General features: G+C 35.0%; 4 protein-coding genes across 5 annotated transcripts; 3 read left to right on the top strand and 1 right to left on the bottom strand.

Annotated features, from left to right (window-relative positions):
- The first annotated feature begins 213 nt into the window (after positions 1-213).
- On the top strand, positions 214-2,719 carry LOC141661259 (uncharacterized). Its single transcript, XM_074468243.1, has 7 exons — positions 214-741; positions 877-1,103; positions 1,256-1,352; positions 1,414-1,572; positions 1,869-2,111; positions 2,157-2,303; positions 2,366-2,719. Exons 1-7 carry the CDS (start codon positions 214-216, stop codon positions 2,717-2,719), a joined length of 1,755 nt encoding a protein of 584 aa, XP_074324344.1.
- A 451-nt stretch (positions 2,720-3,170) lies between these two features.
- Positions 3,171-14,604, top strand: LOC141659419 (NAD(H) kinase 1-like). Of its 2 annotated transcripts, none has more exons than XM_074466274.1 (11): positions 3,171-3,653; positions 6,338-6,482; positions 6,590-6,709; positions 7,896-8,029; positions 9,242-9,355; positions 10,319-10,413; positions 11,519-11,625; positions 12,452-12,525; positions 12,628-12,706; positions 12,943-13,250; positions 14,020-14,604. In XM_074466274.1, exons 1-11 carry the CDS (start codon positions 3,627-3,629, stop codon positions 14,326-14,328), a joined length of 1,512 nt encoding a protein of 503 aa, XP_074322375.1. In that variant the 5' UTR covers positions 3,171-3,626; the 3' UTR covers positions 14,329-14,604. The 2 variants fall into 2 exon arrangements, with proteins under 2 accessions (XP_074322375.1, XP_074322373.1); XM_074466272.1 differs by having other exon boundaries at positions 6,332-6,482.
- Positions 14,605-15,854: 1,250 nt separating this feature from the next.
- On the top strand, positions 15,855-18,101 carry LOC141659417 (uncharacterized). The gene is made up of 3 exons (XM_074466270.1): positions 15,855-16,724; positions 17,178-17,720; positions 17,828-18,101. Exons 1-3 carry the CDS (start codon positions 15,936-15,938, stop codon positions 17,927-17,929), a joined length of 1,434 nt encoding a protein of 477 aa, XP_074322371.1. The 5' UTR covers positions 15,855-15,935; the 3' UTR covers positions 17,930-18,101.
- Positions 18,102-18,305: 204 nt separating this feature from the next.
- On the bottom strand, positions 18,306-26,257 carry LOC141659418 (protein RETICULATA-RELATED 4, chloroplastic-like). The gene is made up of 8 exons (XM_074466271.1): positions 25,584-26,257; positions 24,800-24,868; positions 22,929-23,060; positions 22,767-22,820; positions 22,620-22,664; positions 20,919-21,058; positions 18,724-18,849; positions 18,306-18,635 (listed from the first exon to the last, which is right to left on the bottom strand). The coding sequence occupies exons 1-8, from the start codon at positions 26,142-26,144 to the stop codon at positions 18,581-18,583; spliced, it is 1,182 nt and encodes a 393-aa protein (XP_074322372.1). The 5' UTR covers positions 26,145-26,257; the 3' UTR covers positions 18,306-18,580.
- Between the last annotated feature and the right edge of the window lie 186 nt (positions 26,258-26,443).

Here is a 26,443-nt window from a genome sequence, read left to right as displayed (position 1 = left end):
GTTTGCAGCCACAGAAATTGAATGAATGTTGTTAACTGTGTCAAAAACGAGGTCTCTAGTATCCAAAATGAAGTGATTCTGCAGCCTGATACCTTTCAAGAAGTAAAACAAGCCATCTTCCATATGCACTCAGATAAATCGCCGGGACCTGATGGAATCAATCCGGGATTCTACCACAAATACTGGAGCATAACTGGTAGTGACATCGTTTAAATGGTAAAATATTTTTTTAATAATGGCATGTTTGATGATCATTTCACTAACACTAATATCGTTCTTGTTCCTAAAAAGAAAAATCTCCAATATATGGTCGATCTTAGACCAATATCTTTATGTAATGTAAGATACAAGATAGCTTCTAAAGTCCTAGCAAACCGCTTGAAAAAGGTGATTGATGAAATTATCTCGGAAGAACAAAGTGCTTTCATTCCAGGCCATATAATTTCAAACAACATAATGATATTTTTTGAGATTATCCATTACATGAAACGCAAGACTCAGGGTAAAAAAGACTGGATGGCTCTGAAACTTGACATGAGCAAGGTTTATAATAGAGTGGAGTGGAGCTATATTCGAGCAATACTTGGTAAGATGGGTTTCAATAGCACAGTTATTAATCTTTTTATGCAATGTGTCACTACAGCTCGGTACAAGATTAGTCATTCTGGCAAGGAGTTTGGAGATATAATCCCTCACAGGCGCCTTCGACAAGGTGATCCCATGTCGTCGTATCTTTTTCTGGTATGCACGGAGGGTTTATCAGCCACTAAAAAGTCGTATGAAAATCGTGTTTTGATAAAAGGAATCAAGATTGCAAGATGAGCTCCCTCAGTTTCTCATATGTTATTTGAGGATGACAGTTATATATATTGCCAGGCCACCAAAGATGAAGCAGTGCAAGTCATGGAAATTTTAGCAATGTTTGAACAAGCCTCGGGCCAAAAAATTAACATAAGCAAGTCTAGTGTTTTTTTCAGCAGGAATGTTCAGCAGGGTGTTAAAAATGAAATTTTGCAAGTTCTGGGATTTCACGAGGCACACTCAAATACACAATACCTAAGACTTCCGAGTTGCATTGGTAGAAGTAAAACAGCAGTTCTGGGGTACTTGAAAGATTGAGTTAGCAGCAAAATTTAGTCCTGGGATGGGAATTTTCTTAATAAAAGTGGAAATGAAGTGCTTCTTAAGACGGTAACTCAAGCGATCCCTACTTATGTAATGTCAGTGTTCCTTCTTCCTACTGAAATGTGTAAAGATATGGAGAAGCTAATATACAAGTTCTGGTGGAAATCAAGAAAAAAAGAGAAAGGTATTCACTGGATGAGTTGGGAGAGGATGAGTGTGTCGAAAATGTAGGGGGGTTTTGGTTTCAGAAATCTCCACGAGTTCAATGTTGCTCTATTGGGAAAACAGGGTTGGAGGCTTATTACAAACCCGACTTCTCTTGTTGCGAGAATGTTCAAAGCAAAATATTATCCAAATGATAATTTTCTGAGTGCTAAGTTAGGTGCAAATCCGAGTTTCATTTGGCGCAACATCTTGGCAGCTCAGGACGTTCTTAGTCAAGGGATGGTATGTAGGGTAGGAGATGGCAAGTCCATAGCATAGTTAATGACCCTTGGCTCCCAAACAGTGATAACCCATATGTGGTAATTGATAGCGAGGCAATTCAAAACCAAAAAATGTCATCATTAATGCTCCTTAATACAAGACAATAGGATGAAGACTAGGTGAGGGACAATTTCACTCTGAGAGATGCAAATATTATCTTAGCTACTCCTCTATCAGATGCTAACAAAGACACCTGGTATTGGAGGAAAGTGAACAATGCAATTTTCACAGTTAAGACATCTTATACTCTCATTCAGGAAGCTAAACCTATGATGCATCACTACAACAATCCTAGCTTCTGGAAACGTTTGTGGAATCTTCAAGTTCCGCCAAAAGTTAAGAACTTTATGTGGCGAGTTATTTCAGGATGCCTTCCAACTAAAGATATGCTTCATGCAAAGAAGGTCAACATACATGTGACCTGCTCGTTATGTAACAAGGAGGTAGAAACTGCTAGTCATGTGTTTCTGGAGTGCTTTTTTGCTAAGTCATGCTGGCAGGTAGCATGAATTATCTTCGACGAGGTTGACTATGACTCATTTCAGGAATGGGTTTTTAATGTTTTCAATGGATGGGAAACAGTTAAGCGTCAAAGTGGAGCTATGCTGTGTTGGACCATCTGGAAGTGCAGGAACGACTTAATATGGAATCAAAAATGCTTAGAAGCGCAAAAAGCTGCAAATTCAGCTAGAGTAGTCATTGGATGGAAGCTTAAGACAAATTTTTCGATCATTCATGGGGACTATTAAACCAGAATGATGGGGATGAGCGATGGACCTTGCCAACAGAAAATCAGACTAAGGTAAATACTGATGCTGCGGTGTTTGTCTCTTCTAAACGTTATAGCTACGCGTATGCTGCAAGAAATCATAATGGAGAGTTACTGGAAGCTCGGTTGAAGTGTAAAGAAGGCTCCATTTCTCCAGAGTGTGCTAAGATCATGGGCATATGTGAAGCCTTGAGTTGGATCAAAGCTAAACACATAGAAAATGTTGTGGTCGAAACAGACTGCCTAGTTGCAGTCCAGGTAGTTCGTGGTGCTGCTGCAATGCTTTCTTACTTTGGTTCTTTAGTTCAGGAATGCAGAGAGATTTATTGGTATCTTTGAAAGACAAAGGCGTGGTCCTTAAGTTTGTTAAGCGATCCGCGAATAACTTAGCTCATGCCCTAGCTAACTGTAGTTATTCTGTAGCTGACCGCACATCTGAAAGGCAGGTGAAGCCTACCCAGAATTTATTCATGCACTCCAAAATGATTTGATTTAATGAAAGTTATTTTTTCTGTTGGCAAAAAAAAGATACCTCCAAATCCCCAATTAATAATATTAAAATATATTAATAATATTATAATAGTATATATAGAACAAAATAATAATTTATTCATAGAATCATAACTGCACAATTCAAAATTTCAGATTCCCATCCTTTTTTAAAAAATTACCAAAATTAAAAACAAAAAAAAATGCGATGAGCTGACTTTATAAAGATCAACGGTCAAAGTTTGCGTGCTTCCTTCCTTTCTACTTTGACTTTCTAGCTCCCCGAAAGTCCACCCTTCTTTTGTGTCCGTTTTGACGATTGATGTGCAAGAGAGAGAGAGTCCAGGGAGAGAGAGATTGAGAGAGAGTCTTCAAAGAGAGAGAGAGAGAGTCCAGGGAGAGAGAGAGAAAGACTGAGAGAGAGTCTTGGGAGAGGAGAGAGAGAGTCTTGAGAGAGAGTCTAGGGAGAGAGACTGAGAGAGAGTCTAGGGAGAGAGAGAGGAGTCTACATCTCTCTGCTTCACGTGTTGACTAAATTTTATAGTCCTAACCACTTTCTCTCTACTACTCCCTGCATAACTGGAGGAAACTCACTAACAATATAATATATACACATACATATCCACATGTATCTATTTTAATTCCTCAACCTCCTCCTCTCTCCCTTATATATACATACATGTCTGTATCTATACATACCACACCTCCTAACTGAAACACACACACACATATCTGCTTCATTTGTTGATCTTCATCCATGTCTCCTAGCAGCTCCTCCACAAATGTACTCATTCTCATCCTCAATTCTCTATTTTCGTGATTTAATTCTCAGTTTATTTAGTTTTTTTCGCTTTTTAATTGTGTTTTTATCGTGGAATTTCAGTTTGATCTTCGTAATTTAAGCGTTTAATGTCGAATTTCGATGAATTTACATGATTATAACTGTTGCTTGAGTTGTTTAATTATATGTTAATCCTAATTCTCTAATTTTGTCTTTTAATTCTCAGTTTATTAGTTTTTTTTTGCTTTTTAATTGTGTTTTTGTCGTGGAATTTCAGTTTGATCTTTGTAATTTAAGCGTTTAGTGTCGAATATCGATGAATTTACGTCATTATTACTGTTGATTGAGTTGTTTGATTTTATGTTATAATTGGAACGTGTTACTAAAAATTAGAATTCAAAGTGTTATTTATGATGATTTGTTATAGTTGATGATGAATTCTACGGAGTAGGTTTTGAATTTAGGATAATTAGGGTAGGTTTGGATTGGGGGTTGGGGAGGGTTAGGTCAGGAAGGAAGGTTTGAAAATTGAATACTCATCTTGCGGAAAAATATAATAATGGTTGGAGAAGGATAAGATTTTAACTAGTTTAACTGAAATTCCCAACAACCTACCGTGTTTCTTGCATCATGCTCCTCTCCGAATCTGTGATTTCCGTCCTCTTCAAATGATGAATATTACTACTGGAGATCTTTGTCTAGGTTGGACGGTTTTAATGAACAAGGACTGGATTCTTGTATGTCCTAAAGTTGAGGTTGTAAGAATCAAGAGCTGTCCAAGATTAACAGAGATTCTTATTAGTTGCTTTCCTTTCTTGAAAAAGGTGGAAATCACAGATCACGACTCTAGAAACCATGAGTGGAAATGTTAGATGTCTCACCTTTCTCAGGTTAATATATATCATCACGGCAGAGAAGGAACGTGCTAATGATTAAACGCTTACATTTTACTTGCATTAAATTAGAGTTAACTTTGTAGTATGGCTGCTAGTTGATGTTATTTTTAGATATTAATTTTTTTGAACGTGGAAATTACAAGTTGTGAGTTGTGACAGTAGTAAAAGAGATTTGACAAAATTCTAGTGTAAGGATGGCATATTCTAGTTGTCGTAAGGGTGTTTGCATGATCCTATTTGTCGTACTAATCAATAATCATCTTAAGTAAAAATGTTGACTGGATCAAAGAACACCTTGAAAGTATCACATCTCTTTCAAGCTTTTTCTTTTTCCTTCCCTGTATATCATGGGTATTACTAGAGGTTTCCATAGTATATAATTTTAAACTTCGATTACATGTATATTATGGGTATTACTAGAGGTTTCCGCGTAGAGTTCGATTTCATTGTAACTGATATTTAGTCATGGGATGTTTAATGTTAATTCAGTATGATCATCTTCAAATAAGTGTAAAACTATTGGAATAGTATATTGTTCGTTAATTTAATGTTATATATATATTTTGCATGTTCATGTATATAAATATGTATATATATTGCATGTTCATGTATGCATAATTTTCATTAACAGTAATAGATGCTTTCCTGTTATGTATTTGCACAGTTTATATGTTCGTTGTGTGCATAATTTGCAGTAACGGTATTAAATGATTTCCTGTTATGTATTCGTACGATAGAGAGACAATCTAGGATGCTGAGATTCTTCTATAAGTTAGGGAATCCCCCAATTCAATTATTAACTTCTTCTGAATTAGCAGAGATTTGAAGTTTATCATTGTTTCTTTTAACCTGGAAATTTAAATTATCATAATAAGAATTTCAAATTTTACTACTTGACCTACTTTTATATCCAAATTATCAGTGTACCAAGAAAGTAAGGATACAATTATATTAATTAAAAAAAATTATGTACACGCATACACACACCAGGCATACTGCGTACGTGTGAAAATAGTATTAATGATGATTATAATTATGATTTTTTTTTGTAATGCCATAAATGCCGAAACCCTTTGTAACCTAAACTCTAAGATTTGTTTCTAAAAAAGGGCCATGTGAAGTCATGTCGAATACTTGATGAGTTTTAAGTCGCTGCTTTATATTTCTTGAGTTAAAATAGACATGTCAGCTCAATGTGTGTCTACGGGTAGATACAATTTAATGATATTTTTATTCATTAATGATAGGCTGTGTCTTTCCTTGTTTTCCTTCTGGTTTAAAATGGTAGTTAGGAGTGCGGTTCGTGGAGAATTTTGGTTTTGTATGGTCGTCTCTTGCATGTACTTTCATACTTAATAACTTCTTTACCAACCCGGCAACCTCCCCCCAGGTTTATCCGACATAGATTTTATCCTGATAATTAACTCATTTCAACTATCAATTGGTTGTTGTGTGACGGGCAGTGGGCAACTACGTGTTACCATTTCTGATGCTTTTTGTCGCAGGTTACAGTTTGTGCTAGTTATATCCCCTGATAATATATGAATTGGTCCAACACATTAAGGCATATATTTAGCTGAGTACCGTTTGGGGTATACTAGTGTTTTCATATCTTACTTATTGTGGTTATGTGGTTGAGGTTCTCTTCGACGTGGCACTTTATATTGGAAATGCATCTTGTTATCTTCACATCCTGTCTTCTACTTTAAACAAAATTCATATTTTGAATGTTGTGCCATTTCATTAGCCAACTACCACACTGATTAACCGTTTAATCCTGTTTAGGAACAGAATGGCATTTCTCCTCCACAGGAGAATGGTTGTGTTGATCCTCTCTCTCTTTTGAACTCTGAGAAGGCAGTACAGGAACTAGCTATGCAACCGGTTGTTCAAGGGACCGATGATCATCTTATCGAATTTTCTGAGGCTTTGAGAAGTATGTTAGAGTTCTTTCACCCTTGATAAATTTCACGCACATTTTACTTATGTGCGGTAGTTGAAAAGTAGTTCTGATTTGCTCAACACTCTATCGGATTCATTTAGCTGTCGCAAAGGCTTTAAGACAAGTTGCTGAAGGTAAGGCTTCTGCCCAAATTGAAGCTGCTGAATGGAAGCGAAAATATGAACTAGAGAGAGCAAGGAATAGACAGTTGGAAAATAAAGGTTTGTTGTTAAGCTGATTTTATTGAATTTAATGATACTTGTTTTGTATATCACATATGAGAAAGATTTGTTAAGTACGGCTTTGTTTTTATGTTTTCGCAACTAGGATCGCCTATTCAAGGCCTAATTTTTAGCTTCTATTGTGTTCCTGAACATTTACTAATCTCCCTACTACTATTACTACCTTCGTGTCCAATGTTTGTTTATATTCTTATTGTAATGTTCCACATCACAAGTTCGCTTCTGACTGTGTCGTGTTTATTTTTCACTGAGCTGCATTCAATGGCACAATATATATGTTTTGTATTGGCACAACAATTGTATAATTGTACCTAGCTGAGCCAGTTTGCTCTCTTTTTAATCTATTACCAATCACTAGCTTCACAAGTTGTTTATGGGTTTATGGATTCTTTCTCGTTTAGCTTGCATCCCTCATTTAGACATCTATTTAGTGTACGAGTATTGTGCTCTATCTAATCCGAGATATTTTGCGGAGATTAGACTTTATAAAAGGTGTTCAATCAGTTAGCAAAACTCTATAGGCACTCATTCAATATGCAGTCAAATTTAATTCTTTTTGATAGTATATGATTTAACTTCACAAATTACTTGTCCGTTTGTAGCATATGATTTAACTTCACAAACACTAACTCGAGACTCTTCTAATAATTTTTTGATTCCTCGAGTCAACATAGCTTAAGTTCGTTTGGTTCTAAACTTCAGTCTTAACAAATTCAGTTAATTAGCATATGATGGTTTCATTCAACGGAGAATTGTATAAGTATAGATACATATGCAAATCACGAATTGAATATAAAATTATAAATAAAAGAAAATTCAAGTGTATAATCTCTTTTTGGACTCAGATAGATAATTTATACTGAAATAGTGAATGAAAGGAACTCTAAGTCTGGTGACCGACCGACATGCAAGGTTTTCTTCAATTATGTGACATTTTGACTATTTAACTTACAACTCAAACCTTGAAGATGATTACACATCACCTATCCACTTTATGCTTCTTTCTGTATTTTTTACCGGAATCTATTTGATAGAATTCGTAAGTTTAATTAGTTGAGTTCAGTGATCCACCTGCAAGCTGGCCAGAAGTTCATATTGTTTTTGCATATCAATCCTGTCATGTATATTGATGTTATTGTTCATTCATATCTTCTTTGGCTTGTAGTACAACTTCCTGTGTTATCAAACGAAGCTGGGGAGCAATCTGAAAGGTGTTGTGGGGAGAATGGAATTTGCTCTCATGAAGTTCTTCTGGATGGCCATAGTTGTAATGCAGGGAACAATAAACTTTCAAAAAAGGTAGACTTGTAGAAGCAGATATACTCACTATCTCACAAGCACCAAAATTTTATATCTATTTAATTCCTACATGGACGTGTTTTTATTATATATGTCAGTTGTTGAAATGGTCGAGAAATATGGATCTTGTCACGGATCTTTAGATCGAATGGTCAGTTTACATCTTTATGTGACGACCTATGTTTGCAATATAGATTTTGTTTGAGATACTCTCTTACTTTACTTGGTTCTTTGACCGCACTGCTCATTGGTCAATGATAATAATATTTCATATTTATTTCTCCCATTAATGTTGGATAATTTTTCTACATGCAAAGATAACTTTTATTTGGATTCATTACTCAAAATATAAAGCACACTCTTTGAATTTGACCAAAAACCATTGAGATTAAACTGTAAATCCTGATGAATTAGTGTTGGATGATTTCATCTAATAAAATTTCAGTGGAACTCTGCCCTCTTGCCAATTCTTGTTCTGTAGATTGTAAACTTTGTCCCCAGAATCTAACAGTAATAAATGCCCCCTAAACTTAATTAAAAATATCTCCTCTCCTTTAAGTATAACTCTTTCTTCTCACTTAATCATTTTCATTTCCTGTATTTACAAAGTTCTTCTTCGGATATTTTGATTAACAAGTGGTGCCACATTTTGAAAACTTATCTTTGATGTCATTGTCTGATGGGAACTCTAGTTTATAGTATTTTGGAATTAATTAAGCCATAGCATACTATCCATCTTGCACACTAATGGTTCGCTGTATATAGGTCCTTACTCCCAAATTGACCTTTGCTTTTATTATATGTGTTTCCCTTGCTTTTCATTTGCGCTTCCAACATGTGTGTATTGCTTGAATACCGTACCCCAGTTCTTGAATTTTGTTGCTGAATTGAATATTTTGGATATGGATTGCTAATTGGCCGGAATAGCCCATGACGACTGCCTATGATATACCAATAGTTCTTGTCCTGAAATATTGATGTCTTAATTGTTGAGATTTCTATTTCATCAATGTGTTTATTGTTGCTTTTCGTAACTGCTTCTATGTTTACTGACTTCCTAACACATCTATAACCAGTTGTCTGCTCTGTACTGAGATAGACATTCACACGCAAAAATGTATTAATTCATTCGATATGATCTTAGGTTTTGGTTGTTCATTACTTTTGTATAGCTGTAAAGTAACACATCCAAAAAATTTCAAATGAGTGCAGGCATCATTTAAACTATCATGGTTTTGTAAAGGTGAAAAGAGTGATCAGCATAAACATGACATCGTCTCCTTTGAAAAGGGAAACATAACAACTGCAGAGCGTAGCAGCAAGCAGGTATCTTCGCTGGTTTTAATTATCAGGCTAGTTGACACTGCATATACACGTGAAGATACAAGCAGAAGTCTAAACTTCTGGATTTCTTTGTTACTCATAAATCCAAATCAGACTTATATGGAGAAAAAGATAGTGAAATCTTTCTTTCTTTTGAAGGAGCTTATAGTTTTAAAATTAACAACACGCATCTTTTTTAATCCAATTCCCAGTATCATCCATCCTGCTACAGTTACTCTTACTAATTTGATAGCATGCAATCTCATATTTAACATTTGATTCACCTTTTAGTATTTAGGATCCAACATACACCCAATAGTAGAAGATAAAATCCCAAAACACGATATTAGTAAAACCAAACCAAACCAAACATACCCAGCATATCCTGCTTAGAGCAGTGTCTGGGGAGGGTAAATTGTACGCAGACCATACCTCTACTCCGAAGAATAAGGAGGTTGTTTCCGTGAAGACCCCCCGGCTTAGTGCACAACATGAATCGTGTGTGATAAAACTAAACAATAACATGATTAAATATATACTAAAGTAACAGTAAAAGGAAGAAAAGCGCACAAGAGAAACCTGAGCTCATGGTAGTATTCACATGGGAAGGACGACATACAGGACGCCTAGCTGATATTTAGAGGCTTCATGTTCCCAAACTGATGGATATGTTTGACCGACAGTAAATACGAACAACCGTCGTCTTCTACACACTAATCCCGCAATGTCTCATCTACTCTAATGCGTCTTCTCCAAGCAACCTTATCTCCAAGTCCCAGTATCATCCATCCTACTACAGTTACTCTTACTAATTTGATAGCATGCAATCTCATATTTAATATTTGATTCACCTCTTAGTATTTAGGATCCAACATGCACCCAATAGTAGAAGATAAAATCCCAAAACACGATATTAGTGCTATGCAAATTAAATCCTTTCTTGAGTACATCATTCTGTCATTTCAGATTTCATTAAAATGGGAATCACCTCCACAGACCGTGCTTATCATGAGCAAGCCAGATTCAACAACTGTTCGCATTCTTTGCGCAGATATGGTCAGGTAAGCTTAGGGCCTTAATTTGCTTATAGTTTTAAAAAAGCAATATTCCTACCATGATATACTCAGACCAATCTTTTTAACTGCTTTAGAAAACACAAATTAGCTATATGACATAGACATACTTCACATTTTGTGCAGTAGTTTTATGGTATGTCTTGTCCTCGTATTCTTTCACAATAACATGATATATCTATAATTTTGTGAAATAAATAATCCTACTTCGTCATGTCATTTTGTATATTCGGTTGATTTTAACATGCATCATTGTGATATTATATAGAGGCCCAAAAGGAGTTGGGCTGACCTAGAGCGTCTTGATTAGTCTTAAGTCTATCATTTCTATTAGGTGCTTTCGTGGAGACACGAAGGTCAAAGCTGTGATGGTTCCCTAAATATGTATAGTTTACCTACATTTTTTTATAAGTATAGTTTACCTACAGTTGCCATAATGTTTTGATATTATTTTAAAGTTACTATCTAAAATCAGTTGCAACTTAGCCTGTTTTAATCATTTCGTCGACTGATATATTCTACTGAACTAGTTCTTTTTGTTAAACTTATATTTTAGTATGAGAATAAATAAAACGTTATCATGGAGTGAGATTATGTTTATTAACTAGACTACTAGAGTTATTGTCTAATATAGAACTTCAGACATGCTATTACAAAATTAAAGGCTGTAATTACTTGTAACTTAATAAAGAGGTTGTAATTGTTTACTTGTAAGTTTAAGTTCTATGATTAAACCACCATCCAAGAGAGGTGCTTATTCTGCCAATTGGGTCTTTCTAGTGTGTGCCCATGGGCACGCTCACCGACTTCCACTCAATTTTTGTGAGTTGGCTCATTTTAATTGGTGGGAGTTTTTGTGCTTACAGGGGGTCCATCATAATTAATGACACTAAAACCATTCAAAATATGCCACCTAAGTTGTTAATGTGTGCCCATTACCATACACTAGAAAACTTATATATATGTGTGTGTGTGTGTGTGTGTGTGTGTTCATTTGCTTTTCTCGTGATATTGATTTTCTTTTAAGGATGGGGTGACTCTTTTGTTTTTTAGAAAAATGGCACTGTATCATTCTCTGTTTTCATGTGTTCAGATGGTTGAAAGAGCAGCGGAAGTTGAACATTTTTGTAGAACCGAGAGTGAAATCTGAACTTCTGACTGAGTCATCATTCTACAGTTTTGTTCAAACCTGGAAAGATGGTGAGCTTGTGACACTTATTTACACATTGCTTTCTTTTATGTATATGCATTTATTATTTTGTTGTTTTCGCATTATATGTTTAATAGTACAGACTACACGGTAGTCAGATTTTGCTATCATATACTGCAGAAGGGGATCTATATCCTTCTTTTTGTATTACACTTAAAAATCTATTTATATATCCAAGTATCCTTCAATTTGATTTTAACATGTAGATGCTTTTCTAACAAATTACTGGGATCTAAAACCAAAAGATTTTGCAAGTATTTTATGAAGCAACAAGGAAGAGTATGTGGGTGTCTTAGCCTTCCATATCTTTGAGTAACTTATCCTTAAACAGGACATTAACTTCTCCATAGAGAAAAACAGGACAATAATTACAAATGCTGAAGGAATATCCTGACAGAATTTAACTTATTCTAATTAAAGGTTTGTGTAGCAAAATCTACACCTAATATGCTGACGGTCAATCTTCTCACCTATACTCAAGGTTCCCTTTATGAATATATATCAACCAGCTAAGCACCTAGTAACACTCAAATTTAGAGTTAACCTTATCTAATTTTTGGTCATACTGGTCCAACACTTTCTCTTAGTTTTTACTGTCCAATTGAGAAGTATGCCACAAACGTCATCTGATAAAGTGATATGCTAGTTCAGGCCAATCATTGCTAAGCATGGGGTTTAACTGGGTTATAGAATGGATTTGTAAAATTCACCAATTTTATATTGATAAATAAGTATCTAGTTTCCTCATAAAGTTTTAATATATGCTGCTTTCTTTCTCTAAATGCAAATGTTATTTTATTGATTTTCACTTCACAGATGAGGAGATATCACTGCTGCATATGAAAGTTGACCTCATTGTGACTCTTGGTGGAGATGGAACTGTTCTTTGGGTACATGCTTCTAACCATCTGTTATGTACATTGATGACATGTCTTCAATCTTATTTTCAAACCCTTTTTTGTTTACTAAATATTTTGATTTCCAATGTGCAGGCGGCTAGAAAATTTAAGGGGCCAGTGCCTCCAATTGTCCCATTCTCTTTAGGCTCTCTGGGTTTCATGACCCCGTTTTGTATCCTCCATAATTTTAATGTTATCTTGATGTTTAATATTGAGTTTTCTCTTAATTTAAGATGAAAAAAAGTACAGAAATTATCCCTTTTACTCCTGTTGGCCACCACTCCTGGTCAGTTTTTTACTGGGTGCCTTGTTCGGTAAGACATTGAGAAATTGTGAGTTGACTTGCATTAATCTGCTATAGTTATGCACATAATTTTGGTGTTTTGTGACTTCTTTAACAGTGTTCAGATAGTGAGCGTTATAGAGAATGCCTTACCTCAATCCTTCATGGTCCCATTAGTATCACACTACGCCATCGTTTACAGTGCCATGTGATTCTAAATGCAGCTAAAAGTGAACATGATACTGAAGAATCTGTACTTGTATTGAATGAGGTTACAATTGACCGAGGAATATCGTCATTCCTCACGAATCTGGAATGCTACTGTGATAACACTTTCGTCACCTGTGTTCAAGGGGATGGTTTGATCTTATCAACAACATCTGGGAGCACTGCATATTCCCTAGCTGCTGGAGGATCAATGGTTCATCCACAGGTATGTCATATTAATCAATTACAATTGCACAACAAAGGAAATAGTTTACCAGCTTACCATTGAATATATATATATATATATATATATATATATTTATATGCTTTCATAGTTTCCCTTGGACCTCAGGAACTATTTTTTTCCAGTCTTTGGTATGCATAACTTTCTTAGTAGCCACACTATCACTGGTTGTGCTAGCTATATATATTTGGGAATGTGAAAGCTAGAAGGTGCCTAAGGTGATTTTTTCTTGTTGACTACAAATAAAAATCCCAAATTAATTCCCCCCCCCCAACAAAATAGCCATGTGTTTAGCCTTGTATCTCATATCATTAGGTGTTCTGTTTTTGTTTTATCTTATTTTGTCACATCTATTATCCTTCCACCTTCTCATAACTCATAACCTAAGAAAATAGATTTTAGCTTTAGTCTCATGTATTTTCATTAACAAAATACGATTATAGCATATTGTACAGTTGGTATGTATTCTTCAGTGTGGTTTCTGACCATGGCCTTCAATTTGGAATCAGGGACTACTTTTGCTTAAAGTTTGTTTACGAGATGTTTTAGAAAGTGTGATCAAAGGAGTACATCCACCTTTCTATAATATATGTGCAGACTATGCATAATCAATATTCTAGTGCAGAAATCTAATTTTTGATGTTCATGTTTAAGAATTCATGTTTGTAGCAGAAGTTTGGACCTCAAGATCAAGATGACTTGTTTTAGTCAGTATCAAAAACTATTTCCTTACGATTGCACCCATTTGCAGGTCCCTGGAATATTGTTTACTCCAATTTGCCCACACTCCTTATCTTTTAGGCCTCTAATCTTCCCTGAGCACGTCACACTGAGGGTACAGGTTCCCTATAATAGCAGAGGCAATGCCTGGGCATCATTTGATGGCAAGGACCGGAAAGAGTTGGGACCAGGTGATGCACTTGTGTGTAGCATGGCTCCTTGGCCCGTCCCCACTGCTTGCCGAGTGGATTCTACCAGTGACTTCTTGCATAGTATTCATGATGGGCTTCACTGGAATCTAAGAAAGACACAGTTGTCCGATGGTCCCAGGGATACATAGATAAGTTTTCTTTCTCAAGCCATGTCAAGGTTACCAGACTGTTTCATGGGGTAAACATCTTGGTGCTTCCGTCTTGTTCTCGACTCAGGGACACAGCCCAAGTTCATCGTTCTCATTCTTGCCGCTTTTGACCAGATCATCATGTATACATGTGTTTTAATGTTACTCTCCTGTGATCAAGTTACATATTAGTGTCTAATAGAGATCAGTTTACTTTGTTATAGGAAAACCTTACACCAGATAAAGTTAATACAAGAGACTCACACCATTACTCTCGGTCTCCTCTCTTCATGTTCATGGTTTTGAATTAAGTTTGGGTCTACAGAAGGGGATGCTTTTCTGATAAAGTGTAAAGTCAAGGCAACTGTCTTCAAAATCATTTTATAAAATTCAGTGGAAACCATATGTATGATTACAACAAAATCTTCGAACTTCAAAATATGTGACATCTCTCTTTCAGAAAGCATCATATACCAATACACATAATTGATATGAAAATGGTCATTTACGTGCTCTCTCCTATTCTTTTTAGTTGTCACAATTCTATTTTTATCAATCAAATTAGTTACTTTTTGAACAAAAATTAAAATTACTCTTATTAATTTAAAAACTGAAAATTATATATTAAAATAGATTTAATTTACTTTTCAATAATACAAGTTTTTTTTTGTTTTATTTAATTATAAAAATATTATAAACTTCAGTCAATTTTGATCAATTTGACTGATCAAAAGTCAAATATGATAGCTAAATAGTGACCGATGGAGTAATATTTTTGAACACTTGTCAATATATATTATATATGCTTATTTTTAAAATTTATGTGATATCAGCTCTCCTGAATTTAAAACCATGAATCCAAAATGGTTGAATCCAACAATTTTAATGCTAATTAGTCCCGCATTCTAAAGAAAACAATCTAAATTATCACTAATCAAGCATTTCCAGCATGCAAATTAGGCTAAAAGATTAAATAAATTGAAAAATGCTAAAATATCAAAATTGTTCCCAAAATCATTTCCGAATGACGAGTTGTCAACGTGGTATTGGATGTTAAATCATAAATGAAATGTATTCCTCGTGTATTAATATTAATATGAATTTCACAAATTAAAATACGACACTATCATTTTGGGTATGTTTTTAGGAATTTTTTTGAGTATACAGCATTGCTCAAATAAATTTAATGTTATAGAAAAAACATGATCCGATTAAGTCCATCTTCTAACAAATTAAAATTTTAAACAAATTAAAATTTTATTGAAATCGTAACTTAACATTATATCACAGCCCCTTTTTTCATGATTAGTTGATGGATTTAGAACTTTATTCTCGTGTAGTAGGATGTGCCTGCTTTTTGCAAACTAACCTACCCAGTAATTCAACACTTTGTTTGATTTTTTTAACACAATTTATGGTGATATCACATTTTTTGCCCATCTTAAAGTTGCATTCTTGTAATATCTTCATACTTTCTTAATGTGCTTCAGCTTCTGAATGTTTTGTGCTCTTCATTCTAGATTAACTAGTTTCTACTGTTATCTAACCATGCATGTTTTGTGTAGGCTCATCTCAGTTCTGCACCAATCTTACTGTCATTCTTAACAATGCTTTCTCAGAGGCTCATGATTTTAAGACCATTTAGTTTCTCGAAATCAGTTCTTGTTTTATCGATAATCTTTTTCGTGTTCTTGGCTTCCCTTTCTAGCATTCTTGATTCCAGCAAATCTAATTTCATGTACTCCTTACAGAACAAATTGATAACTACTGCAGAACCCTCTGGAACCAACATTTCTCCTACCAATATCAGCCACATTGTGTTTGGAATCTCGAGTTCTAACAGGTTATGGCCGCAAAGAAAGAATTATGTAGAAGCATGGTGGAGACCTAATGTTACCAGAGGATACATATTCTTCGATAAGCCACCTGAGCATCCCTGGCCATCTTCTCCTATCTTTAAAGTCTCTGAGGATACTACAAAGTTTCAGGTTTTCTCGAGCCATGTGAATCCGTCTGTGATACGAATAGTTCGTGCCATTCTTGAGGCTTATAGAGCAGAAGATGAATCAAAGAATGCACGTTGGTACGTTATAGGAGACGATGACACAATCTTTTTTGTTGATAATTTGGTGGATGTTTTGAAGGGGTATGATCACACAAAGTACTTCTACATTGGTGGCATTTCAGAGTGTACAAAGTCCAATTTCGATTTCTCGTTTCATATGGCATATGGTGGTGCTGGATTTGCATTGAGCAGGCCTTTGGTATCAGCACTTGTTACAAATCTTGATTACTGCATTGAGAGATATAAGTTGCATGGAGTTAGTGATATGATCTTGCAGTCTTGCATTGCTGATATTGGAGTTTCCTTGACTCCTCATAAAGGATTTCATCAGGTAATTAGTTGATTGTGTTTTACAGTGTTGTAAAAATCGGAAATCGGGAAAGATCAATCAAATTACCGATTTAGGATTAATTGAAAATGGGATATTAATCGGAAGGATTAATTGGAGTAAAAATCGAATGTATTATAATATTAAATTATATTTAATATATTATTATCATTATATTAGTTATTTATTAACAAATATATATTTATTATATCATAATTTCTATACTTATTCATATTTAAATTAATATAGTATTTTAATTTTAATAAATTATTATATATACTCCAATAAAGAAAAATTCGTAAAAATTAATCGGATTTCAAAGATCGAATCGGTCGGAATAATCGGGAATTAATCGGCTAAATCGGGGATTTATCGGGGATTTTTAGAACACTGGCGTTTTCGTATAATTGACCTAGCAAAACTGTGTTTTAAAATCTTCTCTTGCTTGCTTCACAGATTGATCTCCGAGGAGACATTTCTGGGTATCTATCATCTCTTCCACAGTCTCCATTAGTGACTCTGCATCATCTTGACCTTGTTCTTCCAATTTTCCCATCAATGAATCGTTACGAGTCAGTCAAGCATTTGATGAAACCCGGAAACTCAGCTACTCAGTCATGGCTTCTGCAACAAACTATCTGCTACAACAAGCACAAGAACTGGACTCTTTCCATTTCATGGGGCTACTCTGTCTACATCTTTGAACAGATTTATCCGAGAAGCGTTCTTAGGAGCCCTCTGGAGACATTTGGTCCATGGAATGGAAGATCAAGACCGCCACTTTACATGTTTAACACACGCAGGTTTGAACGAGATGGCCCTTGCAACGATCCACACATTTTCTTCTTCGAATCCCTTAATGTTACTGCAGGAGGTGAGCATATTGTTACCAGTTACGCTAGATCGCCTTCTCATAGACAGCGTCTTCCCAATTGTTCAACAAACCCAGCTGACCATGTTTCGAAAATTCAGGTCTCTTCATCACTTGCAAGCAATGAGGTAAGATAACAGATTCTTAAGAACATCAGACATCAGTTCTTGATTTGTGAGTGTTTGTTAAGTGATACCCATTTGTATTGACTATTGTTTTCCTATGTCCTTATCAGATGGACAAAGGAGCCCAATGTTGTGAACTTCTCAATGATCACCATAAGAATATCACAAAGGCCAAACTCAGAACTTGTATGGAGGGTGAAATTGTGGCTTAAACATGTCTGTAATTTCACAATTTTTTTTACAGTACATGTACATGTTTCAGTATAACATTTGCACTCGCTCAAACTTACTATACCACATCAAACTTTTATTAGTCGAGGACTTAGTTACCCAGACTCTTCATTTTACTTCGAGTACCCGTGTCGGACACTCGACACTCGGACATGGGTATGAACACTTGGACACTTATTTTAGGCCAAAAATATGTAAATTTTTCATAATATTGCCGAGTCCGACACTTAGATACGAACCCGTGTCCGACACCCATACCCGAGTCCGGGTAGCATTGGTCGAGGATCAGGGGAAATTGTAGTAAATCCTGATGATAAGAAAAATACAAATTTCTGGCCTCACAGAAAAGAGGTCACATTTGGCTAAAAGTGTGGCAAATACATTAATTTATACTGAAATGTAGCACATCTTTCAACTTGAAACAAAAGTAAATGTAAATGGCGGATTTCAAAACTGGTCCTGGACTGCCATACTTGGCCAGTCGAAACACATAAATCTCTATAAAAAACAGAAGTATACATTAGGGTGTACCATCCTGAAAATGTAATCTTCATATACTGATCTAGGCTCTATGCAATGTCAACAAACTGAATCAAGCAACACTCCGGAGCAAAGCAGAGATGTGCTACCAACTATTCTGCTTCTGGAGCTTTCTGAATTCCTATCAAACGAGCGTAATCCACCCACCTGTTAAAAGCACATTGAAAGTATAAGGCCTCTGACACCGTTAAACTTAATAATTTTACATCACAAATAGAAAGCTGAAGAATCTTACAGTAATGAACCCAAGAATGTGTTGCCAGTTCTAACAGCAAAGCACATTGCACTTAGCAAGACTTTGTGTTTATGAAGTAGCGGTTCTAAGAGCCGCTGTTCAACAACACCAGCCAATATCTGATACCTGTTCGTCAATACAAATAGTTAACCAATTTGAACAGTACAGTATTCATTGCATGGGCTGCAATTTTAATAGAATAAGCAGAAAACAGATATTTAAAATTTAATATGATCCTAATTCCTAATCAGGGTACAATTAGGATGTCTCATGTAAGTAGGCATGTAAATGGACTAGAGATCCGATCCAAGGCCCTCAAAATGAATATATATTCACCACCAAAACTATTCAACCAAAATCCGATCCGATTAGAGCCATCTGATCATCAAACAATTTCGATATGGATTTCGGTTGATCAGTTCCGTAATTCCGTTTATGACCCAATCCAATTATACATAGTCTTAGTAGTAAGATTTGAAATAACAAATTTACGACTCTTTTCACTACAAATACACACCAATAGACTTTTATGACTTGTGAAATACTGTATATAAATTAAAGTGTATTCATTTATGGCTATTGACTAGGTATTGTCAAATTTTGCAGTATGTGATGTAGGACATTTTTAGGAAAGATGGAATTATCAAACAAAAACAAGAATAAAATAAAACATGGGCGGATAACCGCAAAACCCCCACTACCCCAAGGGTTTCCCAACCGCGGAAGAGAGAAGAGTTATGGATCGCAATTCGCAACCCATAAAAGAGACTCAATTCAATATATAATAATGATCTCAAAATCAAGTCTATTATATGTGATGATTCCTGATTTAGAGCCACTTGGTGAAATCTGGAAAGACAACAAAGACCTAAACTAACAAGAGGGAAAATCGACAAGCAACATGGCAATCATTAAATATCAAAGAGGATCTAACCCTAAAACCTAATCAATAATTTGGTTATTTCCGGAATTTGGATCTAACATTAGTTCAAAGTCCACTAGCCCAAAAGCAATCAACTTGTGGTAATCCAAGTACACAGCAGACCATTAAAAATAATAATTTATTTGTGCACTTGGTAGTTGTATATAAGCTTATTATCATTTAAAATAATTATTCCTCAGGTTCTGACATGGAACTAGGATGCTAAAGTGATGCCAAGAATTAAAAAAAAAAGAGAATTGGATCATAGACCACAGAAATTCATGGCTTGTTAGTGCAGTTGGTAGTTGCACTTAAGCCTATGTTTTATACAAAATGAGCCACATGTCTTAACGCAGGACTAGAAAATTACAAGGATGCTTGTAATCAGAAAAGGAAATTGTCCAGAATAGATTGCATCCAATTTGGAACATGGCTTGGGTGACATACAATGAAAAGTCAACATGTTTGTGGAAGTTTGTAAAAGTAGCGAAGGTGAAACTCATTTACTTGGAAGGCAAATTTTTTAAAACAACAGAAAATGCGCATAGGTTGTTTTGTCATTGCAGCTTGTTGCGTCATATAAAGAATTCTTAGTCATGTTTCTGCTGACATCCTTGCTTACAGTTGTAGATAAAACTAGAATAAATCAGATATGCATTGACATTTGACAATTGCAAACCAACCATGAGGCATACACTGATAAGTATTAATTATTTTTTCAATTGAAAGGATAAAGGATAATATATAATGATGTGGCAATTGCATTTATGATGATGACTAAGTTTAAATAGACGAAAGGCCCTGTATTATGCAAGGATAAACACTTTGGAAAATCTCCTGCAACAGGTTATTCTCTGTAGGTAAATCTCTAATATGTAAAGAAAAAAAATGCTAGTTGCATCAAAGATATAAACCTAAATATACATACTAACAATCTTCACGAGGAAGCTTCAACTCAAAAACAAATATATAAATCGGGACGTTTCATGACATCTAGGCTCCATGCAAAACAAAACACATTTCTATATTCATGAAGATGATATGACGCCGATAATAAATAGTAGTAAATATTAATTGCTTTTTGGTGGCCAAACCTAAGACCAGCTTACAAAAGGCGACTGGTATTTCAAATTACATATTTGTTACTTAGAAGCATAAGACAGCTGACTAGGATTTTGGGATAGATGTGCATTATATCGTGTGGGTGTTATAGAGAAAGAGAGCTCAATGGTAAAAGGCTATTTGAAACAGTGATAACATGTTTAGGACTTACCTTAGGTTGCTAGAAATTGCCATATAAACACCATAGCCAATACTAGTTGAAAGTACAGGTACATTCTCAGCTTCTTCTGATGAGGTGCTTCCAACAGTCTTCCGTGCATTTATCACAGCATTTGTAACAACCGTTCCGACCTGGAGAAATGAAAGTAAGTGTCAGTTGTATGTCATTATCATAAAACGAAAAGAATAATAATACATAAGTAAGGTAATTACCAAGACTAACTATAAGATATAGTTGGCTTGCTAAAAAACAAAGTAGAAGGTAAATTAACAAAGGATGGAAGACACAAAGATTCTTCCTGAAAGTATCAAATCCATTTATTCCCCAGCCCGAAGGTCCCATGAGGAAGATAAGTTGAAAAGAAAACATCTTTTAATATTATTTAGATGTATCTACTGAGGGTACTATTTAAACTTTAAGTACAACAAACAACTGAACCAGAGCAGTCACATAACAGACATAAAATACGAAGAAGATATTAACATAATCATTATTATATTTTGTGGACCTTCAAATAGAAACAGACTCATTCTGCTCTTTCTTTCCACCACCACCACCCCTCCCCCCAACCCAAAATATTAACAAGACAAAAACCTCGAAAGATATTGATTGAGGAATTGCTCGGAAAATTTTATACCCGAGTATAACTCTTTGCAACTTTTTTTTTATTTGGCTAATTCTTGTGTTAATCATATTATCATGTTGTATTTTACGTCTGCTACCTGTTTTTGAAAACGTGACAAGGTTTTTACAAAATTGATCAATTTCAAACAATAACGAACATATGTTAGACTGAATATACTATTTTGCAAAAGACTAGGTTCCCGGGTAGTGCTTAGTAAGTGCCCTTAAATGAACATATGTTAGACTGAATGTCCTATTTTGCAAAAGACTAGGTTCCCGGGTAGTGCTTAGACAGAAAAATAAGTGCACTTATATGAAAGAAAAAACTGAAGCACATGAAGATGAAGTAACATTCTATCTTATGTTTCAGAGTAACCCTATAGTTGCAATTTCAATTGCATTAGCAGACAGCCAGAACAACCCTAAATTACGTAGATCAATCTCATTTGATGCTTTGAAAGCTTGAGGGGACCGACACGGTAAGGTAAAAGTAGTAAAAATATACATTTCACCTTGACTCCTTTTGTCCTCTATCTTTTTCTTTCTTTTTCTTCGATTGTGTCCTTTCTTATATTAATTTATTGTTCAAGCTTCTAAAAAACAATATGCTATGTATGTACATTTATTTTAAAAAATATTGTATATCTAAAGTATTACCTTTCACAATTATTTAGAACAACAGGACATTATTGAGAGGGAGAGAGTCGAACATATAACAATTGCTAACCCATATTAAAATATCCATGGAAAATAAAAATACATGAACCACACAACAAAAGCAAACCGACTCTTATTGCAAGTCTGTAACTAAAATAGTTAGCATGTCAATGGTATCACTAGATCCACACAATAATATCTCTTTTTTATTTTTTGGGTACTATTTTTAATATAAACCTAGTTTTCTAGCATAAAAATATAAATGGGGTGGTAAAAATAAAGGAAGATACACAATAACACAGTACTCTGATCACCACTAGGAGTGGAAACTGAAGCAGAGACTTCCTCCAAATTAAAAAAATATCATAAATTAACCAAATTCAAACAAAGAATTAAAGAAGATCAAGTTACCAGGGACGAAGTTGTGCCAACTGCAAAAAGCTTGGTACCGTTACGCTGAAAACCAAATTCCAAACATGAGTTACTATAAAATATTGGTAATTGAATAAGATTTTTATATGCTTATGAAAGTAGGGTAGCAAAAAAGCATCCTCTTACCACTATTGCGCCTATTCTCTGTAATAACGTAAATGATGTTCCAGACATAGCTATCTGCAGTAACAGGATTCAAAGACAGATTATTGTGCATACAAGGTGTTTGTTTACCCACATATATGTAAAGTCCTTCGTTAAATATATTACAAAATTAAAGATGCTAACCTGGAATGCGTTATCAGGGCAGTTATGGAAAAATTTAGCAATGCGTCCAGCATTAAGTGCAACAGGTGCACGAAGAGAGACAGTTGGAGCCGGAAGCCATACGAGCATGAAATCGGCAATTATTGCCATCACCTAGGCAAAAACAAAGATAAATAGTAATAACCACTGGAGAACAAGAAAAGAGAATTTAATTGTTGTTAAGAGATTAAAGGTGCATTGGTAAGTATTTGATTATAAGTCTGAGAACTTAATGTGTTTCAGGTTTCTACTCATTCTCTGCGAAGATTGGTTCTATCCCCTTGTTCTACTCCATCTTTACACCAATCCTATATCAAAATGGTATTAGCAGCAGGAAATCCTTGGTACGTTTTAATCAAAATATCTTTTTCACATCCAATTTCTAGCCTCACCAATTCGTTAAATTTTTTTGAAAAATCAACAACTGACCAAGAAAAAGTATATCTGAAACCGGAATCATTGTTGCCTAGTCTCAATCTATCCTCTATACTACAATAAAGGTAAAGAGAAAATGTTTGTTGTGCGTACTGTTCGCAGCAAGAAAAAAACTGATAAAAGATATACTAGTTTGTAACCCTAAATTTTGTCAGAACTTTAATTTCTACCCCTTAAGTTTAAAATTCTACAGTTTAGACACTTCCTCTGCTCTTTCCTAAATTTTTTAGTCATATTACAATAGTTTTTGGTCTTGCACTATAAGTGCTAGAGTTGTAAAGATCCTCACTAGGGAAGTAAATAAATCCCAAAAGAAGTCCGTCTTTAGTATTTTTTGCCCGGACACAACACATACTGGTAACAGGGAGACCCTGACCTTAGTTTGTACAAAAATAGGGGACATCCCACAATTTTTTTGAATTTTTTTATATCTAAATATAATTTTTACAACAAAAGTTAAAAAAAAAAGATTGTGATATTTCTTTTGTATTCATTAATAAAGTTCTACATAATAAGTTACAAAAAAAGTTCTATATAATCAATGAACAATGCCTTTTCTGTTAAATACAAAATAGTACTATAGTGGACTGTTGGAGTGACAGAGACTATAGTTGATTTTGAAGTATGTTGTGCTCAGAAACATTAGGCTATACTGAATTTGCTTTCACTGGCTCATCCATATAGTCCTGATAACTGGAGCACATTTTGGCAGAGTCCCATTAGAGGGCTTGGGAATTCTTCCTTGCTGCAAATCTTGAGGTGAAGTTTTTTTCAAACGGGCGTGAATGACGTGGAGTAGGTAATATGAATTTAATTATTATTAATATTCAAGATTATATTACTAAGTTCTACCATACTGCAGAGTTGGTATTATATTAGAATAATTAGTTATGAAATTAGTATATTATTATTATATCATAAATCAGACTTTTAAATCATTAATTTTTAAATAATATACAGTTATGTAAGAGATGATTTCCTGAATCCCCAATTGATAGCCAATAAGCATATACATGTAACCCTTGAATTCTTACACAGCCTGCTTGCGACTATTATGAAAAGAAAGTAGTCCTACATATATACTTCATTGCAAGACTGAAGCAGTCAGAAGGGAAACCAGCAAAAGCCTATTTCAAAAAATTAATCTAGTGCACATATAAAACACATAACGTAAAAATAAACAACGTGCATTTGTACAAAGTAAATGTAGCTGGTGTATCACAAAGAACAATGTTATATCCACATTTGTACTATTTTAGAGAAACCAAGAGGAATAGTTTATGCATACAATATAGCCTAAGCTTGAAACAGATCATGGCAGAGATAAGTCTGTTTCAAGGCACAATATATGATAGAAGCTTCACCACAACCCTAAGGTAAGTTTAAAGTATATAAAGGTATCAAGAATACTATCATACCACATCTGCAGTAACAATCTCCAATTCGTTGAAGAAATTTTCTCTTCTCCGCTCATACTCTGCAAGAGTCTGCAAAGTAAAATTAAAGACGATCATAGTTGAACAGAAGACTTTCAAAGCTTAAATCAGATTACTATCTACCATAGTATAAGATAAGAAAAGGACTTCATATGAAGCTTAGAACTTTGAATACATTTAGATTAAAAAGAAAAGAAGCAGTATTGCCTGAGTTTCCACACATAGCCAATATAGTGGTCTTGAGCCAAAGTACCAAATCAAACATACTCAATATCTCTCAATACAAACATAAACATATGAAATTAACTCACTCAGAAGTAGGGTGGGGGAAGGTAAGATGTACACAGGCCTTAACCCCCTAATGGCTTTTTTTTTGCTAGTTACCCTATAGGATACTTTGCAGATCCCATAAACTCGAAAGATCATGAAAATGACCAAAATGCAGGAAAAAAAATGTGGAATGTAATACAACGATAGAAATTGAAGCAAAAGAAAATTTGCTTTGTTATACATACCAAAATACAAAACACAAGCAACTCAAAATTACCACCATCCTAATCAAAAGCCTAGAATTATCCATAAAAATTAAACTCATGATGAATGAATTACACTACTATACCTTACACGAATACAAACTACCAAAAATCACACTCAATATAAACTGCATTTGCATCAAAAGTGCCTAAACAATCGAAACAAATCACACAAAGCATTCTAATCAAAACCGCATAATCATCCTAACAAAATCAAATATCGCAAAGGGTACCTTAGTGAAGATACCAACACCACATTCCATACCAACTTTAGCCAAGAACAAGTCATCAGCAAGCAATCTTTCCCTAAACCCCGCAAACTGAAGCAACCATTTAAACAGCCCAGACTTCTCCAACTCCAAATACTTCTCCACAACCGATCCCGGAATTTTCCCGGACCGAATAGCATCAGCCAAATCCTTAGGAAGACTATCCAAAGACCTCCCAATTTGAGCCAATATCAAAACAGCCTCTCCCTCGTTATCATCGCCATTGTTATCTCCATTATTATCACCATTGTTATCTCCTCCTCCACCACCACCATTGTTAAAAGAGTCTTTTCCATTGCCATTGTTGGAATCAGGGGAGAGGGCGTGAAGGGGTTGAAGAGGGAGATGGGTGGGAGAGAAAGAGAGAGAGATGGGAGAGATGGGAGAGATTTGGGAGAGACAGAGTGAGATGGGAGAGATTTGGGAGAGACGGAGAGAGACGGGGAGAGAGATGGGAGAGAGACGGTGGGGGTGGGTTAGTTTGGTGGAGGGAGTGAAATGGGCGATGGCGGCTATGGACGACATTTCTTAGGATTGTTGAGTTGAGTTTGAGTTCGGTTGGGCGTTTGTTGCAGAAGCACAGTTGGAACCCTCTGACACCCACTTTTACTCCCCTAGGAATCTTTGGGTGTCCAAATCGTTCCTTAAATACATAAATTGAAATTGTACGAATTTTGGTGTGTTCTACTTTTGTGTACTGTTTGAAATTTGTGCGGAATATTCTCCCATTCCTAATTTATCAATCTTGTTTAATTTTTTACGGTTAAATTAATCCAATTTTAACTAAAAATTTCATATAATGAATTATCGAAATTATTTATAAA

This window comes from Apium graveolens, chromosome 5 (assembly GCF_009905375.1).
Source record: "Apium graveolens cultivar Ventura chromosome 5, ASM990537v1, whole genome shotgun sequence".
Taxonomy (NCBI): Eukaryota; Viridiplantae; Streptophyta; class Magnoliopsida; order Apiales; family Apiaceae; genus Apium; species Apium graveolens.
Note: the sequence above shows the minus strand (reverse complement) of the source record. Positions and strands in the feature narration are given on the sequence as shown.

Coding starts and splice junctions, on each gene's coding strand:
- LOC141659417 (XM_074466270.1), top strand. CDS start 15,936: ATGCTTTCTCAGAGGCTCATGATTTTAAGACCATTTAGTTTCTCGAAA. Junction 16,725..17,177: donor CTCATAAAGGATTTCATCAG/GTAATTAGTTGA, acceptor CTTGCTTCACAG/ATTGATCTCCGAGGAGACAT. Junction 17,721..17,827: donor CATCACTTGCAAGCAATGAG/GTAAGATAACAG, acceptor TGTCCTTATCAG/ATGGACAAAGGAGCCCAATG.
- LOC141661259 (XM_074468243.1), top strand. CDS start 214: ATGGTAAAATATTTTTTTAATAATGGCATGTTTGATGATCATTTCACT. Junction 1,573..1,868: donor ACGTTCTTAGTCAAGGGATG/GTATGTAGGGTA, acceptor ACTCTCATTCAG/GAAGCTAAACCTATGATGCA. Junction 2,304..2,365: donor AAGCTGCAAATTCAGCTAGA/GTAGTCATTGGA, acceptor CTATTAAACCAG/AATGATGGGGATGAGCGATG.
- LOC141659418 (XM_074466271.1), bottom strand. CDS start 26,144: ATGTCGTCCATAGCCGCCATCGCCCATTTCACTCCCTCCACCAAACTA. Junction 22,821..22,928: donor GCCCTGATAACGCATTCCAG/GTTAGCATCTTT, acceptor CTGTTACTGCAG/ATAGCTATGTCTGGAACATC. Junction 18,636..18,723: donor ACATTCTTGGGTTCATTACT/GTAAGATTCTTC, acceptor TGCTTTTAACAG/GTGGGTGGATTACGCTCGTT.
- LOC141659419 (XM_074466272.1), top strand. CDS start 3,627: ATGTCTCCTAGCAGCTCCTCCACAAAT. Junction 6,710..7,895: donor TAGACAGTTGGAAAATAAAG/GTTTGTTGTTAA, acceptor TTTGGCTTGTAG/TACAACTTCCTGTGTTATCA. Junction 11,626..12,451: donor TGTTCAAACCTGGAAAGATG/GTGAGCTTGTGA, acceptor TTCACTTCACAG/ATGAGGAGATATCACTGCTG.